The sequence below is a fragment of the Nicotiana tomentosiformis genome, chromosome 4, assembly GCF_000390325.3.
Source record: "Nicotiana tomentosiformis chromosome 4, ASM39032v3, whole genome shotgun sequence".
Taxonomy (NCBI): Eukaryota; Viridiplantae; Streptophyta; class Magnoliopsida; order Solanales; family Solanaceae; genus Nicotiana; species Nicotiana tomentosiformis.
Window position 1 is genome coordinate 114,924,544 of NC_090815.1, and position 23,753 is coordinate 114,948,296.

The window sequence follows — 23,753 nt, forward strand, 5'->3', positions numbered from 1 at the left end:
TAATTATGTACAATATTTACAAATTTTCTAACCAATTATTTTCATTTTTTTTCAATTATGAATTTGAACTGGTCCTTTTAGGTGATCTTAATCATCCCTAATTCTAACTTGTTCCTTTCAAAGTGATCTTTACTTAGAACTTTTGTGAAGATGCCCGCTATTTGCTTGTTAGTAGCACAAAACTCCACATAAATCAAACCATTTTTATAGTTATCCCTCAAAAAGTGATGCCTCACATCTATATGCTTAGTCCTTTTGTGATGAACCGGGTTCTTGGTCATACTAATTGCACTAATGTTATCACAAAATATGGGGATACAGCCTACATCAATCCCAAAGTCCATTAATTGTTATTTGATCCATAGTAATTGAGCACAAAGTGAAGCAGCGGCAACATACTCAGCTTCATCAGTAGATAAGGCCACATAATTTTGCTTTTTGGTGGCCCAAGATACAAGACATGAGCCAAGAAAGTATGCCATACCTGAGGTGCTCTTTCTATCCGCAAGAAAACCTGTATAATCAGCATCAGCATATCCCACTAGATTGAAATTACTATCTTTTGGATACCATAGACACAGGCCAGTAGTGCCTTTTAGGTATCTCAAGATCCTCTTGACAGTAGTGAAGTGATACTCATTTGGATTTGCCTAAAATCTAGCACAAAGGCCTATACTAAAAATAATGTCAGGTCTGCTAGCAGTGAGATACGATAAAGAGCCCATCATTCCCCTATATAACTTCTGATCAACAGATGAACCGGGTTCATCTATATCCAATTTTATGGCTGTTGCTATAGGAGTGTCAATTTCTTTGGAATCTTCCATTTTAAACCTTTTAAGCAACTCTTTCACATAATTCTGCTTATGGATCATAGTTCCATTTGAGTTCTATTTAATTTATAAGCCTAAAAAGAAATTAAGCTCACCCATCATACTCATTTCAAATTCAGTTCCCATTAGTTTAGCAAATGTTTTACTTAACTTATCAGTAGTTTCTCCAAAGATTATATCATCAACGTATATCTGAACTACCAAGAGATATTTACCTTTTTCTTTCAAGAATAAAGTATTGTCAATTTTATCTCTCTTGTAGCCATGCTCAAGAAAAGTTTTTGATAATATTTCATACCATTCTCTTGGAGCCTGCTTGAGCCCATAAAGTGTCTTGTCAAACTTGTAGACATGATCAGGACATTCCTTATTTTCAAAGCCCGAAGGTTACTTGACAAACACTTCTTCCTTTAGATAGCCATTGAGGAAGGCACTCTTGACATCCATCTTATGGAGGGTGAATTCCATGTAAGCAGCAAAGGCTATAAGGAGTCTAATTGCTTCAAATCTTGCAACTGGAGCAAAAGTCTCATCATAGTCTATGCCCTCCTCTTGACTATATCCTTGAACCACCAATCTTGCCTTGTTCCTTGTAACTGTTCCATCTTCATCAAGTTTGTTTCTAAAGACCCATTTAGTGCCAATTACTGATCTGTCCTTGGGTCTTGGTACCAGATGCCAAACTTGACTTTTCTCAAATTGGTTGAGTTCATCTTGCATTGCATTCACACAGTCTGCATCCTGCAAAGCCTCAACTACAGTTTTAGGTTCAATAAGAGATAGAAAAGCATCAAAAGCACAAATATTCTTTGAAGAAGATCTGGTTTTGATTCCAGAGGTTGGATCAGTAATTATGTTCTCAACGGGATGAGAACTTTGGTACTTATATGGTTTCCCTTAGATGTTCCTTCAGTATTTTGTTGCTGAGGAACAGGTTCCCTCATGGTTTGAGGATCAGTTCTTCTTTGTTCAGTTTCCCCTGTCAGGTTGCCCTGGGTAGAAGCACATGTTCTATCACCTCTTCCTTCCTTTGGTGCAGCTTCAGTTTGGGTTGTGGTTTCATTTGAGTTTCTAACCAGCCCAATTGCTTCATCTTCATATTCCTATCTCTCAGAAAGTATGTTAGTTTCATCAAAAACTACATGTATACTTTATTCTACATATATAATTCTTTTGTTATAAATCTTGTAAGCTTTACTATGTGAAGAATATCCCAAGAATACTCCCTCATCACTTTTGGGATCAAGCTTACCTAGAGAGTCTTTACCATTATTGTGCACAAAGCACTTGCATCCAAATGCCCTAAGATGGGATATGTTTGGCTTTCTCCCTTTAAGTAACTCATAGGGAGTCTTCTCTACAAGAGGTCTAGTCATGCACCTATTTATGATGTAACATGCAGTGTTCACAGCTTCTGCCCAGAAATTATGAGGTAGTTTACTTGAAAGAAGCATAGTCCTAGCCATATCTTCAAGTGTCCTATTCTTTCTTTTAACTATTCCATTTTGTTGCGGAGTCCTAGGAGCAGAAAAGTAATGATCTATGCCATGTTCATCACAAAATTCAACAAATTTAGCATTATCAAATTCGGTACCATGATCAGACCTAATTGATGCAAGTTGCTTACCTAGTTGTTTCTGAGTTTTTCTAACAAACAAAGTGAACATGTCAAATGCTTCATCTTTAGATGTTAAAAATAATGTCCAAGTAAACCTAGAGTAATCATCAACAAGCACCATCACATATATATTACCACATCTGCTTAATGTTCTCCTTAGTCTACAAAGATCCATATGGACCAGTTCTATAGTCCTGTGGTTCTTACCACTTTCTTGCTTTTAAAAGAGGATCTTACCTGCTTCCCCCTTGTACAAGCCTCACAAACCTTATCTTCCTTGAACTTAATGTCAGGCAGTCCTATGACCAAGTCCTTGGAGACAAGTTTGTTGAGTTGACTTAGACTGGCATGTACAAGTCTCTTGTGCCAAATGAGGGGATCATTATCCAACACACTTATGCAAGTGAGTTCATTTCTGAAAGTGTGTATAGATCTACAACATATATATTGTTCACTCTTTTTTCTTGCAAAACTATCTTCTCAGTGGTAAGATTAATCATAAAGCATTTGGTAGATGTGAATTCTACCATGTTATCTCTATCACACAATTGTGATACACTTATTAGACTGTACTTTAGTCCATCTATCAAGTAGACGTTCTCAATAGAATGAGAATCATTCTTACCTACCTTTCCAACCCCAAATATCTCACCTTTCTTCCCATTTCCAAAGGAGACATTACCTCATTTAAGGTCCTCAAGTGAAAGGAACTGGTTCTTGTTTCCTGTCATGTGCTTTGAGCAACCACTATCCATGTACCATATTTGACTACTCTCCTTCACTTGGACCTGCAAAAAGAAATCAGGGGTTAGTCTTAGGAACCCAAACTAGTTTGGGTCCCTTTTTATAGGCAAAAGAATAAATTAAATTCTTTTTAGCCCAACTTGATAGCCTATTTTTCCCTTGAACAAATTCTTTGTTCTTTTGACTTGCCTTTTTTGCAGTGCATTCACTTCTATAGTGACCTGTTTTACCACAGTGTGTGCAAATCTTATTCTCAGGAAGTGTGAGGTACTTGCTTTTGGGATCCCATTTAGGTGCCAGGTTCCCAAAGCCAAATCCTCTTCTGTTGCTACTATGATGTTCCTGTAGCAATGAAAGTGCATCGGAGGACCTGTTCCATTTACAAGTTCTGTCTAGCTCATGCTTGACCTTGCTTAAATCCTCCATTAGGATTCTTACCTGCTCCTTCCTTTTATACAACTCATCTTTCATTTTTCTATATTTTCTTCTAAAGTGAGTTGTGTGTGATCAGCTGTCTTTTTGCCTGTTCCTAATTTTAGTTTTAGATTTTCAGATCTAAGCTCTAGGACAGTTAAGTCAAGTGCATGAACCTGGTTCTTCAAAATAGTATTTTCACTTACAGTTTCACTAATCCTAATTTCCAGGTTTTTGCACTTAGCCTTCAAAATCACTCATTATTTAGAAAACTGTTCCTTTTCATTGTTTACATCCTCAGATTCATCAATTAGTTATAGAAGTAACTAAGATAATCTTTCTTTAGACAACAATTTAATCTTGTCTTCGAGATGAATTACACTTACCTCAGTTTCCTCATCAGATTCTCCAATGGCCATAAGTGTTTGTTCATCCCCATCATCATCATCTGAGATTTCATCTGAGCTTTCTCCCCAAGCAGCGACCACAGCCTTGGTTGATCCTTTGCTTTTCTTGGGTTGAACCTGTTCCTTCTTCATGTTCCTTCATTCAGCTCTTTCCTTCTTCCATTCAATTTCCCATTGGGGATAGTTTTTTTATGTGGTGATCAGTCTTTCCACACTTGTAGCATCCATTATTTGTTTGCTTCTTAGGAACTTTTGATATACTATAGTTTTCACTTCTTGAAGGACCCTTTCCTCTCCTCAAGTACTTCTTGAAATCCTTGGTGATCATAGCCATTTCATCATCTTCTACATCAGAACCTTCAGTGATGTTGAGTGCCTGGCTCCTTTCCTTCTTAGGTGCATCCATTTTCATAGTTTGTCTCCTAAGTTCATAAGCAGTGAGATTTACAATTAATTCATCCATTGGGAGGGTGGCAATTTTCTTTGATTCCTGAATAGCAATGATTTTGCTCTCCCAAGTAATAGGCAGAACCCTTATCAATATTTTCTCGACACTATCTTCTTCAAAAATAATCCTTCCAAGAGACTTTAGTTAATTTGTCAATGTAGTGAATCATGTGTACATATCTTGAATAGTTTCTCCTTCCTTCATAGTAAAGCTCTCATATTAAGAATATGGTAGAGTTCCTCTGGATCTCTTCACCTGAGGTGTTCCTTTGTGAGCCACTTGCAGAGTGTCCCAGATTTCCTTGGCAGTGGTACAACTTTGGATTCTGCTATACTCATCTGACCAAGATCACAAACAAGCCATTTTTTGGCTTTAGCATTCTTCTCATATTTCTTCAGGTCCTCAGCAGTGCAATCAGCTCTTGTCTTTGGAACATCTTCTCCTTTAGCAATTTTCTTCCAAGTAGCCAGTGGACCATCGGTGACAATGTCCCATAGCTCATAGTCCTCTCCTATGATGTGATATCTCATCCTGTTTTTCCATCAAGAGTAATATTGGCCGTTGAAGAGTGGTGTCCTAGCAGCTGATTGCCCTTCCCAGTTTCCAGGTGGTGCACTCATCTTGATCTTCTCCTAAGGTGTTAGCCTCTTCAAGGATAACCCGCTCTAATACCAATTGATATTTTATATGTCAATGCCACACAACAGGGGGTGATTTGTGTGGTGTCCAATTTTCGCGTGCACTGATTATAGAAGGACCTGGTTCTTCTAAGTGTTCCTTACACTACTGTTGCGAAAATAGTGAATGCGAGAAGTAAAGAATACAAGTATTTTTACGTGAAAAAAACCCGGCTCAAAAGATGGAAAAAAACCACGACCTACTACTCAGTAGAATTTTTCTCAACACTTCACTAAATCAATGAGCCAAAACAGCATTTACAAAACTCTTTGTAAACCTAAGGGTTAACTCTAATCCTGTTGTGGCAGCTAGCCTCTAACTGTTGCGACAACTTCAAGTTAACTCTAACTTGAATACTCAGAGTACCTAATACAATTGCTTTTAGATAAAGCTGAAAGGTACAATTTAAAATCCACATACTACAATGAAACTAGAATAAAAGAAAGACACTTGAAACTGGTTCTTCTATCTTGTTCATGTAGCTTCAGGTTTGCACTCTTGAATCACACAAGTATTGCTTGCAAAATGCCTTGCTATTTTGCTCTCAATTCACGTTTAACTTCAGCATTTGTGCGTACATGTAGAATGAGAACATCTTGTACTATATAGAGTTCTTAGTATAAAAAATAACTAGAGTTCTAATGCTACTCTTCTTTGGTAGAAGAGTTCTAGTTAACTTCAACTTCTAACTCCTTCCTTATCTTGGATAGTGTTCTCTTTGAGTAAGGAGTCCTTCTCCTTATCAATTATGCAACATTTTCGATCAGGAGATATCAGATATACCAAGTTAAGATTATCTCCTTCACGTGCATCCCTCATGCCCGAATTTGCCCGTGTCTGTGTACACAGGGGATGGACCTGGTTCATGCCCGAGTTCCTTTGTCAATCTTCAAAACAAACTTCACTTGGTCCAACAAATTCCCCCATCATTCTTCTCCTTTTCTTTTTCCAGCTCAGCTCTGAGAGTATCTCTCTCAGCCTCCACCTCTGCCAACCTCTTCTTCAGCCTATTAATCTCCGCATCCTTAGCCCCATTTTCTTGCACCAAAGCTAGCACTTTGCTGTTCACAGGTACATTTTTGGATGAACCAGGTTCTTTGGGAGTTGTGTGTACTTCATAGTCACAAGCAGTCAACGTATTTTCCCCAAAGCGATCCTTGCTTGTACCAACCTCCCATTGCTTTATGTGTACCTTGAAGTGTGCAAGTACAACCATGAGAATGAAGCCATAGGGTATGGCATAAGTTTTGGTTCCAGTTAGAACCCTATCAAGAAGTTGAATAATGAATCTAGGCCAATTGATTTTTCACCCACTGTCCAAACATTCCATAAGGACCAAGTCAATGAATGTGGTAATGTGCCTCTTTTCCTACTTAGGTAGGACAACTTTGTTAACAAATTCTAATAGCACTTTAAGGGGAGGCTTCATATCACTTTTATACACAGTCTTTGGCTCAAGCTCTTCATCATTGTCACCAAATTTTCTTGTAATTGCAAATTTAGTAGGGAGATTATCTAGACTTGTCCATTTAAGCTTCTTATAATCATTATACCCTTCAGCAGGTACACCTAAGATATCTCCCAATTCTTTATCATCAAAACTCACTTTCACCCCCCTTTTACCTCACTGGCAACCCTACCATTTTTGATCTCATAATTTGCCATGAACTCCATAATTTTAGTCTTGGCCAGCTTTCCATCCATTTGAAGGACCATGTTCTTCCATCCTTGCAATTGTAACTTCTCCAGCAGCATTACCATACCTGATTCCTCTAAGTCCATGAGGAGTCTACCTTTCAAGATGGTTCTCTTCCCAAATTTAACCATCTTATCCTTCTCAGCATCCGATTCTCCTTCTTCTTCTTTTTCTTCTTCTTCTTCTCTACTCCATTCCTCTTCTTCCACTATTTTCACTTTTCTTGGTTTCAATGCAAACCTGGTTCTTTTTGCCAAAGTAGATGGCTCCGCAGACTTAGCGTTTCAAACAATCTTCTTTGTGGAAGTCTTGGCTTTCTTTGCCTTCGGAGTCACAACCTCCATTTCCTCTGTCTCCTCTTCATCTCGAAGGACCAAGTCCATCTCATCAATTTCAACAAGCTCAACCACCTTCTTTTTTCCTTTAGCAACAACTTTTCTCTTATTTTCTGCTAAGGCCTTTTCTAGTTCAGCCTCACTCTGCTTCTTCTGACTCTTTGTAGCTCTTCCTCTTGTAGGAGGAATCTCTACAGGGATAGAAGAGGCAGCCTTTCTCTTCTTGTTTTCCCTAACAGTGCTAGGAACTTTGACTCCTGAACTCATTTTTTTTGGGATTGTAACTATCAGTCACCATTTTTAGTAGGTCTGCGAGAGTTTCCTGGTCAGATAGAACAAGTTCTTGAGCATCCTTTCTTAATCGAACCAACCCTTCAGCAGCTTTTCCAGACCCACTTCCCTTTGATTCTTTCACACTCTCTTCTTCTCCAATGGATTCCTCACTCCAAACTACCATAGCACTTGATTCTTTAGTTAAACTAACAGTAGTTTCTTTAGTAAAAATGATTCGTTTCATTTTTACCTCCAACCTTTCCAGACTCAGTAGTTTCAACACCTGCGACAGTTCCTATCAGAATAAACCTAGTTTTCAGATTTGTAGCAACCTCATATATGATTTCAGGAGTAACTTTAGGGCCATATGTTACCTGTTCTATCTTAGAAGAAACCGTTTCTTCCCCCTCAGTAGAAGACTTGAATGATTCATCAGATTACTGGGGTTCTTCTTCCCTACCCGCTTTCAATTTTTCATTTATTTTCTTGATTTTTTCTCTACCCGCAACAACCTTGCGAGCAAGCATATTGACTATACTTTTCTTAGAGGTGGGCATGGTTGAAGATGTGGTAGATGGTGTGCGTATGATTTCTTTGGGTGGTGATGAGGGATTCTCAAAAGGGTTTGCCATTTTTGTATTTGGGAATTTTGAAAACTGGGTTTGTTTGAGCTTGGAAGATGAGAGAAGAGAGAAATTCTTGACGGCTTGAGGATTGAAAATTGAGGAAGAAACTGAGGCCTAATAAATTTAAAGTGGAAGTCTTTGGTTGGGTAACAACAGCCTATACAGAAGTCTAATCAAACTGAAATTCAGTTTGAAAAGACCTTGAAGAGTGTCCGTATAATCTAGGCATTTAATGTGGTTTGGACTCTGTTTGAATGAAACCGGTCATTTCGTAATTGATAAGAGCGAGGGCTTTAGGATTGAATGGCACTCTCCTTTTGATCAAAATCCAAATATAATTATTCCAAATTATGCAGAGTGGAGAATGCGTACCAAGTAGTCTTGATGAACCATGTTCTTCACTTAGAAATCTCTTGTGTAAGTCTAAATTTTTCAATAAAATAGAGATAATATCATTAGAGATTAATGAGTTATTTTAGTACATGGCACAAGAGTATACTGATGAAAGTATGAGACTAAGCAAAATCTAATCTAATTATGTACAAAATTTACAGATTTTCTAACCATTTTTTTTTTCGATTATGAATTTGAACTGGTCCTTTTAGATGATCTTAATCATCCCTAAATTCTAACTTGTTCCTTTCAAAGTGATCTCTACTTAAATATTTTGTGAAGATATCAGTTATTTGCTTGTCAGTAGCACAAAACTCCACATAAATCGAACCCTTTTCATAGTTATCCCTCAAAAAGTGATGCCTCACATCTATGTGCTTAGTCCTTTTGTGATGAACCGGGTTCTTGGTTATACTAGTTGTACTAGTGTTATCATAAAAGATGGGAATACAACCTACATTAATCCCAAAGTCCATTAATTATTATTTGATCCACATCAATTGAGCACAGCATGAAGCGGCAGCAACATACCCAGCTTCAGCAGTAGATAAGGCCACAAAAGATTTCTTTTTGGTGGCCCAAAACACAAGACATGAGCCAAGAAAGTGTGCCATATCTGAGGTGCTCTTTCTATCCACAAGAAAACCTATATAATCAGCATCAGCATATCCCACTAGATTGAAATTACTACCTTTCGGATACCATAGACACAAGTCAGTAGTGCCTTTTAGGTATCTCAATATCCTCTTGACAGTAGTGAAGTGAGACTCATTTGGATTTGCCTGAAATCTAGCACAAAGGCCTACACTAAAAATAATGTCAGGTCTGCTAGCAGTGAGATACGATAAAGAGCCCATCATTCCCCTATACAACTTCTGATCAACAGATGAACCGGGTTCATCTATATCCAATTTTGTGGCTGTTGCTATAGGAGTGTCAATTTTTTTGGAATCTTCCATTTTAAACCTTTTAAGCAACTCTTTTACATAATTCTGCTTATGGATCATATTTTCATTTGAGTTCTATTTAATTTATAAGCCTAAAAAGAAATTAAGCTCACCCATCATACTCATTTCAAATTCAGTTCCCATTAGTTTAGCAAATATTTTACTTAACTTATCAGTAGTTTCTCCAAAGATTATATCATCAACGTATATCTGAACTACCAAGATATCTTTACCTTTTTCTTTCAAGAATAAAGTATTGTCAATTTTACCTCTCTTGTAGCCATGCTCAAGAAATTTTTTTGATAATCTTTCATACCATGCTCTTGGAGCCTGCTTGAGCCCATAAAGTGCCTTGTCAAGCTTGTACACATGATCAGGACATTCCTTGCTTTCAAAGCCCAAAGGTTACTTAACAAACACTTCTTCCTTTAGATAGCCATTGAGGAAAGCATTCTTGACATCCATCTGATGGAAAGTGAATTCCATGTAAGCAGTAAAGGCTATAAGGAGTCTAATTGCTTCCAATCTTGCAATTGGAGCAAAAGTCTCGTCATAGTCTAAGCCCTACTCTTGACTATATCCTTGAACCACCAATCTTGCTTTGTTCCTTGTAACAGTTCCATCTTTATCAAGTTTGTTTCTGAAGACCAATTTAGTATTAATTACTGATATGTCCTTGGGTCTTGGTACCAGATGCCAAACTTGACTTCTCTCAAATTGGTTGAGTTCATCTTGCATTGCATTCACCTAGTCTGCATCCTGCAAAGCCTCAGCAATATTTTTAGGTTCAATAAGAGATAGAAAAGCATCAAAAGCACAAATATTCTTCAAAGAAGATCTGGTTGATTCCAGAGGTTGGATCAGTAATTATGTTCTCAATGGGATTAGAGCTTTGGTACTTATAAGGTTTCACAACCAGCTGGTTTCCCTTAGATGCTCCTTCAGTGTTTTGTTGCTGAGGAACATGTTCCCTCAAGGTTTGAGGATCAGTTCTTCTTTGTTTAGTTCCCCCTGTTAGGTTCCCCTGGGTAGAAGGACATGTTCCATCACATGTTCCTTCCTTTGGAGAAGCTTCAGTCTGGGCTGTGGTTTCATTTGAGTTTCTAACCAACCCAATTATTTCATCTTCATATTCCTGTCTCTCAGAAAGAATGTTAGTTTCATCAAAAACTACATGTACACTTTCTTCTACACACATATTTCTTTTGTTATAAATCTTGTAAGCTTTACTATGTGAAGAATATCCCAAGAATCCTCCCTCATCACTTCTGGGATCAAACTTACCTAGAGAGTCTTTACCATTATTGTGCACAAAGCATTTGCATCCAAATTCCCTAATATGGGATATGTTTGGCTTTCTCCCTTTAAGTAACTCATAGGGAGTCTTCTCTACAAGAGTTCTAGTCATACACCTATTTATGATGTAACATGCAGTGTTCATAGCTTCTGCCTAGAAACTATGAGGTAGTTTACTAGAAAGAAGCATAGTCTTTAGCCCTTTCTATAGGCAAAAGGATGAATTAAATTCTTTTTATAGGCAAAAGGATGAATTAAATTCTTAGGAACCCAAACTAGTTTGGGTCCCTTTCTATAGGCAAAAGGATGAATTAAATTCTTTTTAGCCCAACTTGGTAGCCTATTTTTCCCTTGAACAGATTCTTTGTTCTTTTGACTTGCCTTTTTTTTGCAGTGCATTCACTTTTATAGTGACCTGTTTTACCACAATATGTGCAAATATTGTTCTCAGGAAGTGTGAGGTACTTGCTTTTGGGATCCCATTTAGGTGCCAGGTTCCCAAAGCCAAATCCTCTTCTGTTGCTACTATGATGTTCCTGTAGCAATGAAAGTGCATCGGAGGACATGTTCCATTTACAAGTTCTGTCTAGCTCAAGCATGACCTTGCTTAAATCCTCTTTTAGGATTCTTACCTGCTCATCTCTTTTATACAACTCATCTTCATTTTTCCTATATTTTCTTCTAGGGTGAGTTACGTGTGATCGACTGTCTTTTTACCTGTTCCTTATTTCAGTTTTAGATTTTTAGATCTAAGCTCTAGGATAGTTGAGTCAAGTGCATGAACTTGATTCTTCAAAATATTATTTTCACTTACAGTTTCACTAACCCTAAGTTCCAGGTTTTTGCACCTAGCTTTCAAAATCATACATTCTTTAGACAACTGTTCCTTTTCATTGTTTACATCCTCAGATTCATCAATTAGTTCTAGAAGTAACTCGGATAATCTTTCTTTAGACATCAATTTAATCTAGTCTTTGAGATGAATTACACTTACCTCAGTTTCCTCATCAGATTCTCCAATGGCCATAAATGCTTGTTCATCCCCATCATCATCATCTGAGCTTTCTCCCCAAGTAGCAACCATAGCCTTAGTTGATCCTTTGCTTTTTTTGGATTGAACCTATTCCTTCTTCCTGTTCCTTCGTTCAGCTATTTCTTTCTTCCATTCAATTTCCCATTGGGAACAGTTTTTGATGTGGTGATCAGTCTTTCCACACTTGTAGCATCCATCATTGGTTTGCTTCTTAGGAACTTTTGATTTACTATAGCTTCCACTTATTGAAGGACCATTTCCTCTCCGCAAGTACTTCTTGAAATCCTTGATGAACATAGCCATTTCGTCATCTTCTAGATCAGAACCTTCAGTGATTCTGAGTGCCAGGCTCCTTTCCTTCTTAGGTACATCCATTTTCATGGTTTGTCTCCTAAGTTCATAAGCAGTGAGATTTCCAATTAATTCATCCAGTGGGAGGGTGACAATGTTCTTTGATTCCTGAATGGCAGTGATTTTTTTCTCCCAAGTAACAGACAGAACCCTTGTCAATATTTACTCGACTTTATCTTCTTCAGAAATAATCCTTCCAAGAGACTTTAGTTCATTTGTCAATGTAGTGAACCTTGTGTACATCTCTTGAATGGTTTCTGCTTCCTTCATAGTAAAGTTCTCATATTGAGAATATAGTAGATTTCCTCTGGACCTTTTCACCTGAGGTGTTCCTTCGTGAGCCACTTGCAGGGTGTCCCAGATTTTCTTGGCAGTGGTTCAACTTTGGATTCTGCTATACTCATTTGGACCAAGTCCACAAATAAGCTATTTCTTGACTTTAGCGTTCTTCTCCCATTTCTTCAAGTCTTCAGCAGTGCAATCAGCTCTTGTCTTTGGCACATCTTCTCCTTCAGCATTTTTCTTCAAAGTAGCTAGTGGACCATCAGTGACAATGTCCTATAGCTCATAGTCCTCTCCTATAATGTGATCTCTCATCCTATTTTTTCACCAAGAGTAATACTGGTCATTGAAGAGTGGTGGCCTAGCAGTGGATTACCGTTCCCAGTTTCTAGGTGGTGCACTCATCTTGATCTCCTCCTAAGGTGTTAGCCTATTCAAGGATAACCCGCTCTGATACCAATTGATATGTTATATGTCAATGTCATACAAGAGGGGGAGTGATTTGTGTGTTGTCTAATTTTCGCATGCACTGATTATAGAAGGACCTAATTCTTCTAAGTGTTCCTTATACTACTGTTGCGAAAATAGTGAATGCGGAAAGTAAAGAACACAAGTATTTTTACGTGAAAAATACCCGACTCAAAAGGTGAGAAAAACGATGACCTACTACTCAGTAGGATTTTTCCCAACACTTCACTAAATCAATGAGCCAAAACAGCATTTACAAAACTCTTTGTAAACCTAAGGATTAACTCTAATCCTGTTGTGGCAGCCAACCTCTAACTGTTGCAACAACTTCAAATTAACTCTAACTTAAATACTCAGAGTACCTAATACAATTGCTTCTAGATAAAGCTGAAAGGTATACTTTGAAATTCACCTACTACAATGAAACTAGAATAAAAGAAAGACACGTGGAACTAGTTCTTCTATCCGGTTCATGTAGCTTCAGGTTCGCACACTTGAATCACACAAGAATTGCTTGCAAAATACCTTGCTATTTTGCTCTCAATTTACGTTTAACTTCAGCGTTTGTGCGTACATATAGAATGAGAACATCCTGCAATATATAGAGTTAGTAGAATAAGAAATAACTAGAGTTCTAATGCTACTCTTCCTTGTTGGAAGAGTTCTAGTTAACCTCAACTTCTAACTCCTTCCTTATCTTGGATAGTATTCTCTTTGAGTAAGGAGTCCTTCTCCTTATCAATTATGCAACCTTTTCGATCAGGAGATATTATACCAAGTTAAGCTTATCTCCTTCACGTGCATCCCTCATGCTCGAATCTGCTCGTGTCTGTGTACACAGGGGATGGACCTGGTTCATACCTGAATTCCTTTGTCAATCTTCAAAACAAACTTCACTTGGGCAACAAAGCCATTTTGGGGTCACAATATCCAGTAGAAAGACTCTTCAAAATGATTGAATTGGACTAAATGGTGGGTCATACAAACATTGTGAACAACAAAACAAGTAGTGGGTACTGCTCAGATTCTCTCAACAAAACATTGTATATACACTTCACACAGCTATGTTTCTTGAATTACAAAAAAATTACTACCACTACGTAACTTGATTTTTTCTTAAAAACAAAATCATATTGTTTATTCGAAAAATGGATAACAATTAAATTTATACGCGACTCTAAGGATACGTGATATAACTTGATACAAATCGAGAAAATATATAAGTATATATCAATACTAAAATTAGCTATAAAGAGATAAATGCAAACCAAATGAATCAATTAGCATTTGCCCTTGAATTCGGTCACCCTTAAAACAAATAAGGATTCAGCTTATATAAGAATAGAGTAACAAGATAATCGAGCTTTCAAAGAAGGTAATGTGTTGTTTTTATTGCCTCCCCATGTCCTCTACAAATGATCAAAAATCACATTTATATAGTGGGGAAGTCCTATTTTGTTTATAATTCTAAATACAAAAGGAATTCCATGATAGATTAACTAATTGGCCTCTCCTTGTTATGCGCCGGGATCCGCCAAGATTCTCGCCCTAATCACGGATATACCGGCTTTTTTATTTTCTAGCTCGATCTCAGTTTTGGCCGATTATGCACTTGATCGGTCTCTATTTTGCTCGGTCTCAATTTTGGCCGATCTCAACCGGTCTCTATTCTGCTCTGTCTCAATCTTGACCGATCTTGATCTTGGTGGGTCTCTGGGTTACGAGTTCGGCAACCTAACTTCGCATCATAGCTTGATATTACACAAATTTAAATTTTGATCTATCATGTTCCAGTCTCGATTGATTATATGAAGGTCAAACCCGATTTTAACTTGTATACATAAATATAACATACAATTCACACGAAATTGATTTGGCAAACAATAAAAAATTAATAATATTACAATTTTATCCGTTCAAGTCTTGATCAGCCATGTCCTCTATAATAATAGTAGAACAATATACGACCGTACTCTAAGAGCCATAATTTTGGCCTATCTCAAAATTCTAAAAAGGCCACACTTCTGCCTTGGACCACATGACTTTTGAAAGAAAAACAAATGTGGGGGTTGAAAAACCAACCCCAAATGCCAAAATATATAAAGATGAAAAAGGAAATGGTCTAGTGGGGAGGGACTCTCATCACGTGAAGTTCATGTGCAGATTCTTATCCTATCTTTTTTGGGTAATCATATCTCATAATAATAATAATGGATCGTTGCCTACCATTTCGCCTAGTGTCACCATCTCCTTCACCTTATTCCCTCACACTAAATTGGACCAAGAAAAGCAAAACCTCTTTTTTTTTTCCTATGAAATTTAAATAAAAGTAAAAAATAAGTCTTTGCAACAAAAATTTGAGGGAACAAAAATCTTTAAGCACAGTTTAAGAGCCCATTTGGACATAAAAAATTTTTTACTCTTTTTCGAAATTTTTTTACTTTTTTCGAAATTAGCGTTTGGTCATAAATTTTTTAATTTTCACTTGAAGATGCATTTTGAAATTTTTCGAAAATTTGAAAAACTCCAAAAAGCTATTTTTCAAAATTTTCACTCAGATCACTCACAAACTTGAAAAACAACCCAAAATTATATTCATGTCCCAACACAACAAATTTTCAAATACTAAAAAAAAAAATTCACTTTTTTTTTAGAATTTTACAATTCTTATCCAAACGCCCACTAAGTAACTCCCAATGCACAAAAAGAAAACACTCAATACTTGTGCATAGTTTGTGTGTTTCACATTTTTTGTAAGGACTGTTATTCTTGAATGCTCTCAACATCCTATTTGGTAAAAATCTTAACTTTCCTCAAATCCACACAGTGTATGAAGATTCAAAAACTAAACAAACCATGGTTCTTTTTTTCTTTTGGTTTGGTTGTGTGTCAGGTTGGGACGAGATGGATGTGGGGATGAAATTATATTGCTCGAACTTTTCAGAAATACTATCCGGTGTATGTCAAATCTTTCAAAATAGTACATTTTTTTTGGAGATCTAATACGAGAGCAACCGAAAAGTCGTAGAAATAGATTCACCTATGAGAAAGAGCTCTTCTAAGCTCTTGAGCCAATAAAGTAGGGGCACTAAGGTGGGGCAAATGACCTTCAATATTCAACCAATGCACTGTATTCCGACCACCTAGGTGGTTCTTTAGGTACGTAGCCACTGATGCAGGTACAGAGTGGTCCCTTGCTGTCTGAAATATATGGCATGGAACTTTCACAAGGCCTAAAACTCCCCTCATGTCACTGTTATAAAAAACTGTCCTTGACACAAACAATGTTATGTCCGGTCTCATATTAAACAATGTCCTGCTAAATTCTCGTACCGCAGCCGGAACATCTGCTCCGACAGCTAACGGAGCAAAACCATTGACCCATGCCTCGTAATTTGCCTCCATTGCTGAAAATACTTTCTCTATCTCTCCTTGTTCAAATCCACCGTGGTAGTCTTCATCATTCAAGAACCTAATAAGAGTAGTATTTTATTAAAGATTTGGTGGAGATAAAAAGAAAAAGAGATCGCTTTTTAGTTCAGATAAGGATTCTTTAACATGAAAAGTCAACTGAGTGATCATAACATTCCTAAGCAAAATCCATGAATTTTGTCAAACAACCTTAGGTTAGGAAAATAAGATAAGTTAGTTGACAAAAGTGCTCTAAACGTTATTGGGAATTGAGAAAAAGTAAAAGAAAACAATAAACTAAAAGACTACGTTAAATATTCCTATTTCTGAGTAGGCGCAACTCACTTTAACTTAGCTCTTATTTCTACTAAAATTAGCCGATCTAACTCGGTCGAATCATATTACATATACATAGGTAAAACGTCTAAATATGCTCTAGAATTAGTCATTCATGTATTGTTTGCTTCAAAAATGACTCGCCGTTAATGAGATGCATTACATATACAACAATAACAATATATCCGGTACAAATGGGGTCTAAGAATAATAGTATGTACGCAGACCTTACTCTTACCTTATGAAATATAGACGAAATCAGAAATTTCAATAAGGGTATTTAAGGTCTATTTTTTTACTAATAATAAGTAATAACATTTTACGCTATACGTAATTTAATTTTTCATCAAACGGTGTTTAGTTGACCACACATGATCATACATAGCTTCGCCTTGCAATGAAGGTAGAGACTATTTGAGGTAGAACTCGGTTCAAGAAAAGTACAACCACACCAATATAATAGTAATAAAGAACTATGGAAAAAAACCCAATAATGACAACCAGAAAAATAATAATCACCGCCGTTTAATTTTAGTTGTAATATTCTAAAAATAAATTTTTATTTTTACTTGTTACTTTTCTCGTATTAAGAGAAAATTAATTTATTTTTTTTATTTTGCCATTAGAATTAATTACTCATTCTAAATTATTTTTCAAATTTATTAAGACTATACCTAATTAATACGAGTATTATGATAAATTATAGATTTTATTTATTATTTTTTAAGAGGTGTGCAAAGACAAGTAAAAATGAACGGCGAGTAAAACGGAAGCAAACGAACATCACACATACTCTTAAATCTTAATCTCAAAAGGTGCTTCAACTGTCAAAATTATACATAAAAAAGTTATTTTAAATGCCATGAGGACTAAATTTACCACAACTATTGCCAATTTCTATTCATAACTTCCCCCTATTTCTACAAATTATACAATTTTACTTTGTAACTATTCCAAGTTGAAAGCTAAAGTAGTAAATTGGTAAAAAGTTAATGAATTTTACCTGGGAGAAGCACCGATGAGGATGAGTTTGGAGAAGAGTTCAGGGCGGCGAATGGAGGCGAGAATTCCGATCATGGCGGAGACAGAGTGGCCAACATAAGCACAACGATCAATACCAAGAGCATCAAGAATATGAAGGAGGTCATCGACATAAGGGTCAAGTGTAGTATAACGTCGGAAATCGAAGAAATCAGGATTCACACTGCCGGCACAGACAAGGTCGTAAAGAACAACACGGTAATCTCGGAGAAAAAAAGGAAGAATTCGATTCCAAGCTGATTGGTCTGTTCCAAAGCCATGAGCTAACACCAAAAATCTCTCACCTGAACCGACGACTCGTACGTTCAGAGCATCCAAAAGTGTCTGACCCATTTTGAGTTTGCCTTCTTTTTAATTGGAGGAAAATATGAAGAATATGTTTTGGGTTTTTGTAGGGGCTTGGAAACTCGAAAGACTGTACTTAAACTTTTGTACTCTTTTTTTTTTTTCCGCTTTTGTTAATGCTTGGCCAATTTTTGTTGGGTAGAAGTTGTGTGATGGAAAAGTCTTGCGGAGGGGGTGGTATTTATAACGGTACGAAGAGACAGCTACATTGGATGTATTTTTATGGATAATGGAAATTGACAAAAAATAGCACAATATTTGGATAGCAAATTAGTCCTATAAATATATACATTTAAGCAGTTTAAGATCTTATATCTATCGAAAAATTAAATACATTTTCTCCATTATATTTAAAAATTAAAACACAAGGTTATAGCTATAGTTAACGAAATTATCTTGTAAGAAACATGTAAGTTGTTTAAATTAAAAAGATCATTAAGACAGACTTTTTCCAATTTATTTCCTCTAATTCTTATCTTGAGAAAAACAAGATCAGCACCAGAAACAAACAACAAAAGTAAGATAATGAGAGACAAAAAATAACAACAACAAACCAAGTGTAATCCCATAAGTGGAGTATTGGGAGGGTAGAGTGTACGTAAATCTTGCCCCTGCCTTTAAAAAAGCAGAGAGGTTGTTTCCGGTAGACCCTCGGCTCAGGAAGGAAAAGGGAAGGGGCAATAATATGTAAACTGGCGAGCGCAAAACACACACTTAAATATGCTCGCTAGTCGAATATAGTATAATATAAATATCGTATCCACAGAGATTGGAGTTAAACAATATTCTCGTAGTTTGTAGCTAGATTGTTATCCAAGATAATCAACAGTTTAGAATTATGTGATTTAAAACTAAAATTAACTAAGAATCTAAAGCTAATTGACTAATGACAATCGAACAAAAGTAAGCAAGGAAGATATCAATGGGAGAAAATAGAGATTGATTGGATATGTGTAAGATAAATATATGGGATTTAAATATAGTTAATTCACTTCTAATGTTCAAGTGAATCTCTCGAATTCACTCAATTATTAGTTCAAACGTTTAGTAGAAACTCCTATCTCGATTAAGTCTCAACCTCACAATATGAACCAATTTAATCTTAGTGAAGATATGCAAGAATTCGTAGTGGATTGGTATTTAGGAGAACCTCTCTCGATTATCTTCCTAACTAAGTTTAAACAATAATTCAACTAGCCTTTTTCGATTACTAAAAAAAATTAATGAACTCACCCAAAAAGATAATGCAAAGATATCACAAGTTATGCTTCTCTCGATTACATGAACATGTGAATATAGATGCAACTATTAAAACATCCAAACTGATTCAATACATAAAACTAGAGTTATAATCCACAAACAAATATCAATATACCAAATCCATTAAACCCTAAAGAGAACTACTCCATAGTTATGGAGTAATTCATCACAAATATGTTTAAAGTAAAGAAAAATATAAAACGATCCAAACTCTTGTCTTAAATGAGGATTGAATGATGAATTCCTTGTGCTCTTGCTTCTCTAACTTTTCCTTAGCCTCCTTATGTCTTAGATATGTCAAAAAGAGTCGAGAAAATACCATTTTTCCATGTATATATACCAATTAGGGTCGGGCCCAAATGAACACACATTTTCCTACACGAAATAGGACAATTTTGGGATTGGAGGTGCGCGACCGCGCACCCGGAGGTGTGCTCGCGCACTTTGGACAGTGTTCTGCCCGACTTGCGCGCCCAGTGCACGCTCGCGCACCTGGGTGGTGTCCTGCTCAATTCTCTGTTTCTCTCGTTAAGTGCACTATTATCCGTTGATCCCCGAACACGATTCCAACTTAATCTTTGGGCTTTTACTCAGACTTCAAAGCTCCAGAATATCTTGAATTCATTCCAAAATATCTACATAGCTAGGAATCACTCCTACAAGGAATAAAACACACAATTAGTGCAAAACACTAGTGCTTAAATCTCAACTCAATCAAAATGAAGTAAATTAGAGCGTAATAGGTGACTAAAATACGAGATTATAGTCTACCATCAACACCCCACACTTAACCCATTACTAGTCCTCGAGTAATCAAACTACACTTTATAACAACACAACCTTTTTAAGCAACTCTCATAACTCATCATACCAAGAATATTTAAAAGCGACTAAGCACAATAGTGTAACATCCTAGCCTCAAGATTTGACTCACAAGCACCGCGCATTATTTATAACCCGCTCCATTACTCTAACATAGACGTCAATGACATTACCTTTCCTTCATGAATTAAGTGCCCTCACACAACAACCGAGAGTAGTTCCACACATAATAGAAATTAAGAACAATTAGGAACTCAAGATAGAAAGAATTTACTCACTCTTAGAAACAACATTCATATGCCACAAAAGATGCACCATAGACTTGTTTGTAGTATACTACTCTACTAATTCATTCAGTCAAGGATCAAGGAGGAATTTAATTGGTTATAATGTAGGCTGCGGAATGGGTAGGATACAATTTGGATATAAGAGTGATTACACCTCCATAAGAACTTTAATACATATAATTTACCTTTCAAAACCCCACACTTATGTCAAACCATAAATTCCACCTTCACATCAATATATATTAACTCCCTACTCATTTAAGCACAATTATATCAAGAGTCACCACTATCAAGGAATATTTTCAACAATACAACTATATTTTTATTTTATTTCAAGTGACTCTTACTTTTTCAATACATTGCACATTTCTCGCTATTTCATTAGTTCCACTCAAAAGCCAAACCAACCACCCCCCACTTTAACTTTTACAAAGTTCATAACAAATTCAAGTACTCATGAGAGATACAAGGTTCAAATAGATGGTCAATTCAAAAAAATGGGTGGTTTGTAATGTGGTTGCCAAAGGAACAAGATTACAGGCTCAAAGGGGTTAACTACGATACATAACAAATAGGTGGGTAAAAGTATATAACTGGCTCAACAAAGAAATGCCTATATCACTTTCAAGACTGGACATAACTATTATTTCGCTTTGCAAACACACGGGGTAAGTTCTAGACATCAAATGCAATTCAATGAATAATACAAAACCTCACACACACATGGAAAATAACTCACTCAGGATCAGACTATCAAGACACTCTAGTCAAAGCTGTTAAGCAAAGTTAAGATCATACAATTTAAGGTACTTATACAAGAGTTAAAAACTGAGCCTAAGCGTCACAACGAAAACATTCACTATTCTTAAGGCATGATAGACTCAAGAGATATTGCTTTCATTTCAAATCATAGCACAAGGTTTCCTACTACTAACTAAAATAAAAATTAACTACACCCAGTTCAAACAAAATCCTTGGAGAAAAACCGCGGCACAAAGAAAAACCAAGAAAAAATTATTACACTACCTACAAAAGAAAATCTTTTTGTCTTTTTCCTTCGACTAAATCCCTCAAGAAACCTGTCGAATGATATCCATCATCGGAAAAAATCGAAAATTTTAAAATTTTTATGTTTTTTCAATTTTATTTTTCTATCTCTAACCTACTAAACAAAAACTAAACTAACACACATACATACAACATACAGTTATCCCCCACTCCACACTTTAAGTCGTGGCATTTCCCCATGATACACAATTAAAAAGCAAGAGGTAAAGGAAACTTCCCTGAATTTTCTTCTTTTCCGAGAACTTATGAACTCTACCCCTAATTTTGAATTCATTCCTCGTTTTCGCTCCTTGAAATTTTTTGTGGAGCTCATTAAGACCAATTCTTCTGAGGATACCTGCAAGACCCGCTCTTTTTTTTCTTTCTTGTCCTCATCTTGAGCAGTGAATTTCTCTTTCATGATGATCCTTAACTTATTTCTGCATTCTTTCACAGGATCAATCCATACATATTCCTGTAAATTCCCAAAAATAAACTCCACATGATCAAGGTTAAAATAAGAAAACAAAGAAGAAAGGTAAAGTGAATATTCATCTGGTATGTCCCAGACCATTTGTTTCTCATTTTCTTCTACTAAAGATTGCAAGTGTGGAAAGGTGGATGGGGGTTTGAACTCTTCTTCCGTTGCTTCATATTCAACCAAAGCCTTATTTTCGATCATCTCAGTTGAATCAGAGTCTTCTTGTACCGTGGAAATCTCCCTCTGAACCAGCTCATCCTCTTGAGTAGGCTTATTCTCGTAGGGTATCACCTCCATATATTCATCATCACAACGCAAAGAGCTTTCTGAAAGTGTACTTATTATTTGACTTACTTGCTTTGTTAGGTTGTTAATGACTTAATCATCTTGTGTAAATCTCTCTTCCACCTTATTTATGAACTTATACACAAGCTCTTCTAAACTACCATTCTCCCATTGAGGTAGTTGTCTCACTTCATTTCTATTTCAGTTATAATAAGGGTATTCATCCCAATCAGAGTCAAGATTGTGCCCATATGAATCCTCATACATGTACGGACTAGAAACAGAGTGAGACTGTTCAAAATACGAATCATAGGAAGAATACATACCTACTTGACAGTCAACCCATAGATGATTTCTACCGCATTTAAAACACATAGCAGACCGCTGATAATATTCAACTACTAACTCTTCAACTGTTTTCTTAGGATGGTTGTACTCCATCTTCATAATATTTAAAGTTCAATATCTACAGTATCTTCCCTAACTTGTTAGGTACTACAAAATAAATCTTGAAAAGAAGTTAACTAATAAAGAAAATAAAATAGACAGGGAAAAAGAAAAGAAATTTGACGAAACCCTAATTCATGAATTAACACTACAAACTATTTCCAACACTATCCACGACAACGTCGCCAAATTTTGACGAGCGCAAAACACACACTTAAATATCCTCGCTAGTCGAATATAGTATAATATAATATTGTATCCACAGAGATTGGAGTTAAACAATATTATTGTAGTTTATAGCTAGATTCCTATCCAAGATAATCAATAATTTAGAGTTATGTGATTTAAAATTAAAATTAACTAAGAATCTAAAGCTAATTGACGAATGACAATCGAACAAAAGTAAGCAAGGAAGATATCAATGGGAGAAAATAGGGATTGATTGGATAGGTGCAAGATAAATGTCTGGGATTTAACTCTAGTTAATTCACTTCTAATATTCAAGTGAGTCTCTCGAATTCACTCAATTATTAATTCAAACATTTAGTAGAAACTCCAATCTTGATTAAGTCTCAACCTCACAATATGAACCAATTTAAGCTCAGTAAAAATATGTAAGAATTCGTAGTGGATTGGTCTTTAGGAGAACCTCTCTCGATTATACTCCTAACTAGGTTTAAACAATAATTCAACTAGCCTCTTTCGATTACTAAGAAGAATTAATAAACTCACCCAACAAGATAATGTAAAGATATCACAAGTTATGCCTCTCTCGATTACATGAACATATGAATATAGATGCAACTATTAAAACATTCAAAACTATTCAATACATAAAACTAGAGTTATAATCCACAAATAAATATCAATACACCAAATCCATCAAACCCTAAAGAGAACTACTCCACATATATGGTATTAGTCACAAATATGTTTAAAGTAAAGAAAAACATAAAACGATCCAAAATCTTGTCTTGAGTGAGGATTGAATAATGAATTCCTTGTGCTCTTGCTTCTCCAACTTCTTTTTAGCCTCCTTAGGTCTTAGATGTGTCAAAAAAAGTTTAGAAAATACCGTTTTCCAGTATATATATCAATTAGGGTCGGGCCCAAATGAACACACATTTTCATACGCGAAATAGGACAATT

General features: G+C 36.1%; 4 protein-coding genes across 4 annotated transcripts; all 4 read right to left on the reverse strand.

Annotated features, from left to right (window-relative positions):
• Positions 1–350: 350 nt before the first annotated feature.
• On the reverse strand, positions 351–827 carry LOC138910388 (uncharacterized mitochondrial protein AtMg00810-like). The gene is made up of 2 exons (XM_070201625.1): positions 677–827; positions 351–559 (listed from the first exon to the last, which is right to left on the reverse strand). Exons 1-2 carry the CDS (start codon positions 825–827, stop codon positions 351–353), a joined length of 360 nt encoding a protein of 119 aa, XP_070057726.1.
• A 5,216-nt stretch (positions 828–6,043) lies between these two features.
• Positions 6,044–7,440, reverse strand: LOC138910389 (uncharacterized). The gene is made up of 4 exons (XM_070201626.1): positions 7,162–7,440; positions 6,771–7,113; positions 6,516–6,711; positions 6,044–6,407 (listed from the first exon to the last, which is right to left on the reverse strand). Exons 1-4 carry the CDS (start codon positions 7,438–7,440, stop codon positions 6,044–6,046), a joined length of 1,182 nt encoding a protein of 393 aa, XP_070057727.1.
• A 1,507-nt stretch (positions 7,441–8,947) lies between these two features.
• Positions 8,948–9,424, reverse strand: LOC138910390 (secreted RxLR effector protein 161-like). The gene has a single exon (XM_070201627.1). It carries the CDS (start codon positions 9,422–9,424, stop codon positions 8,948–8,950), a length of 477 nt encoding a protein of 158 aa, XP_070057728.1.
• A 5,989-nt stretch (positions 9,425–15,413) lies between these two features.
• Positions 15,414–18,129, reverse strand: LOC104093742 (probable strigolactone esterase DAD2). The gene is made up of 2 exons (XM_009599547.4): positions 17,593–18,129; positions 15,414–16,314 (listed from the first exon to the last, which is right to left on the reverse strand). Exons 1-2 carry the CDS (start codon positions 17,961–17,963, stop codon positions 15,879–15,881), a joined length of 807 nt encoding a protein of 268 aa, XP_009597842.1. The 5' UTR covers positions 17,964–18,129; the 3' UTR covers positions 15,414–15,878.
• Positions 18,130–23,753: the final 5,624 nt, after the last annotated feature.

Excerpts from the sequence above, each read along its gene's own strand:
- LOC138910388 (XM_070201625.1), bottom strand. The coding sequence starts at position 827 with ATGGAAGATTCCAAAGAAATTGACACTCCTATAGCAACAGCCATAAAA. Across the intron at positions 560-676 it reads CAGACCTGACATTATTTTTA|ATAGTAATTTCAATCTAGTG; the intron begins GTATAGGCCTTT and ends GGTATCCAAAAG.
- LOC138910389 (XM_070201626.1), bottom strand. The coding sequence starts at position 7,440 with ATGAGTTCAGGAGTCAAAGTTCCTAGCACTGTTAGGGAAAACAAGAAG. Across the intron at positions 7,114-7,161 it reads TGGAGGTTGTGACTCCGAAG|TCTGCGGAGCCATCTACTTT; the intron begins GCAAAGAAAGCC and ends TGAAACGCTAAG. Across the intron at positions 6,408-6,515 it reads AACAAAGTTGTCCTACCTAA|GGTTCTAACTGGAACCAAAA; the intron begins GTAGGAAAAGAG and ends ACTTCTTGATAG.
- LOC138910390 (XM_070201627.1), bottom strand. The coding sequence starts at position 9,424 with ATGGAAGATTCCAAAAAAATTGACACTCCTATAGCAACAGCCACAAAA.
- LOC104093742 (XM_009599547.4), bottom strand. The coding sequence starts at position 17,963 with ATGGGTCAGACACTTTTGGATGCTCTGAACGTACGAGTCGTCGGTTCA. Across the intron at positions 16,315-17,592 it reads CTCATCGGTGCTTCTCCCAG|GTTCTTGAATGATGAAGACT; the intron begins GTAAAATTCATT and ends TACTCTTATTAG.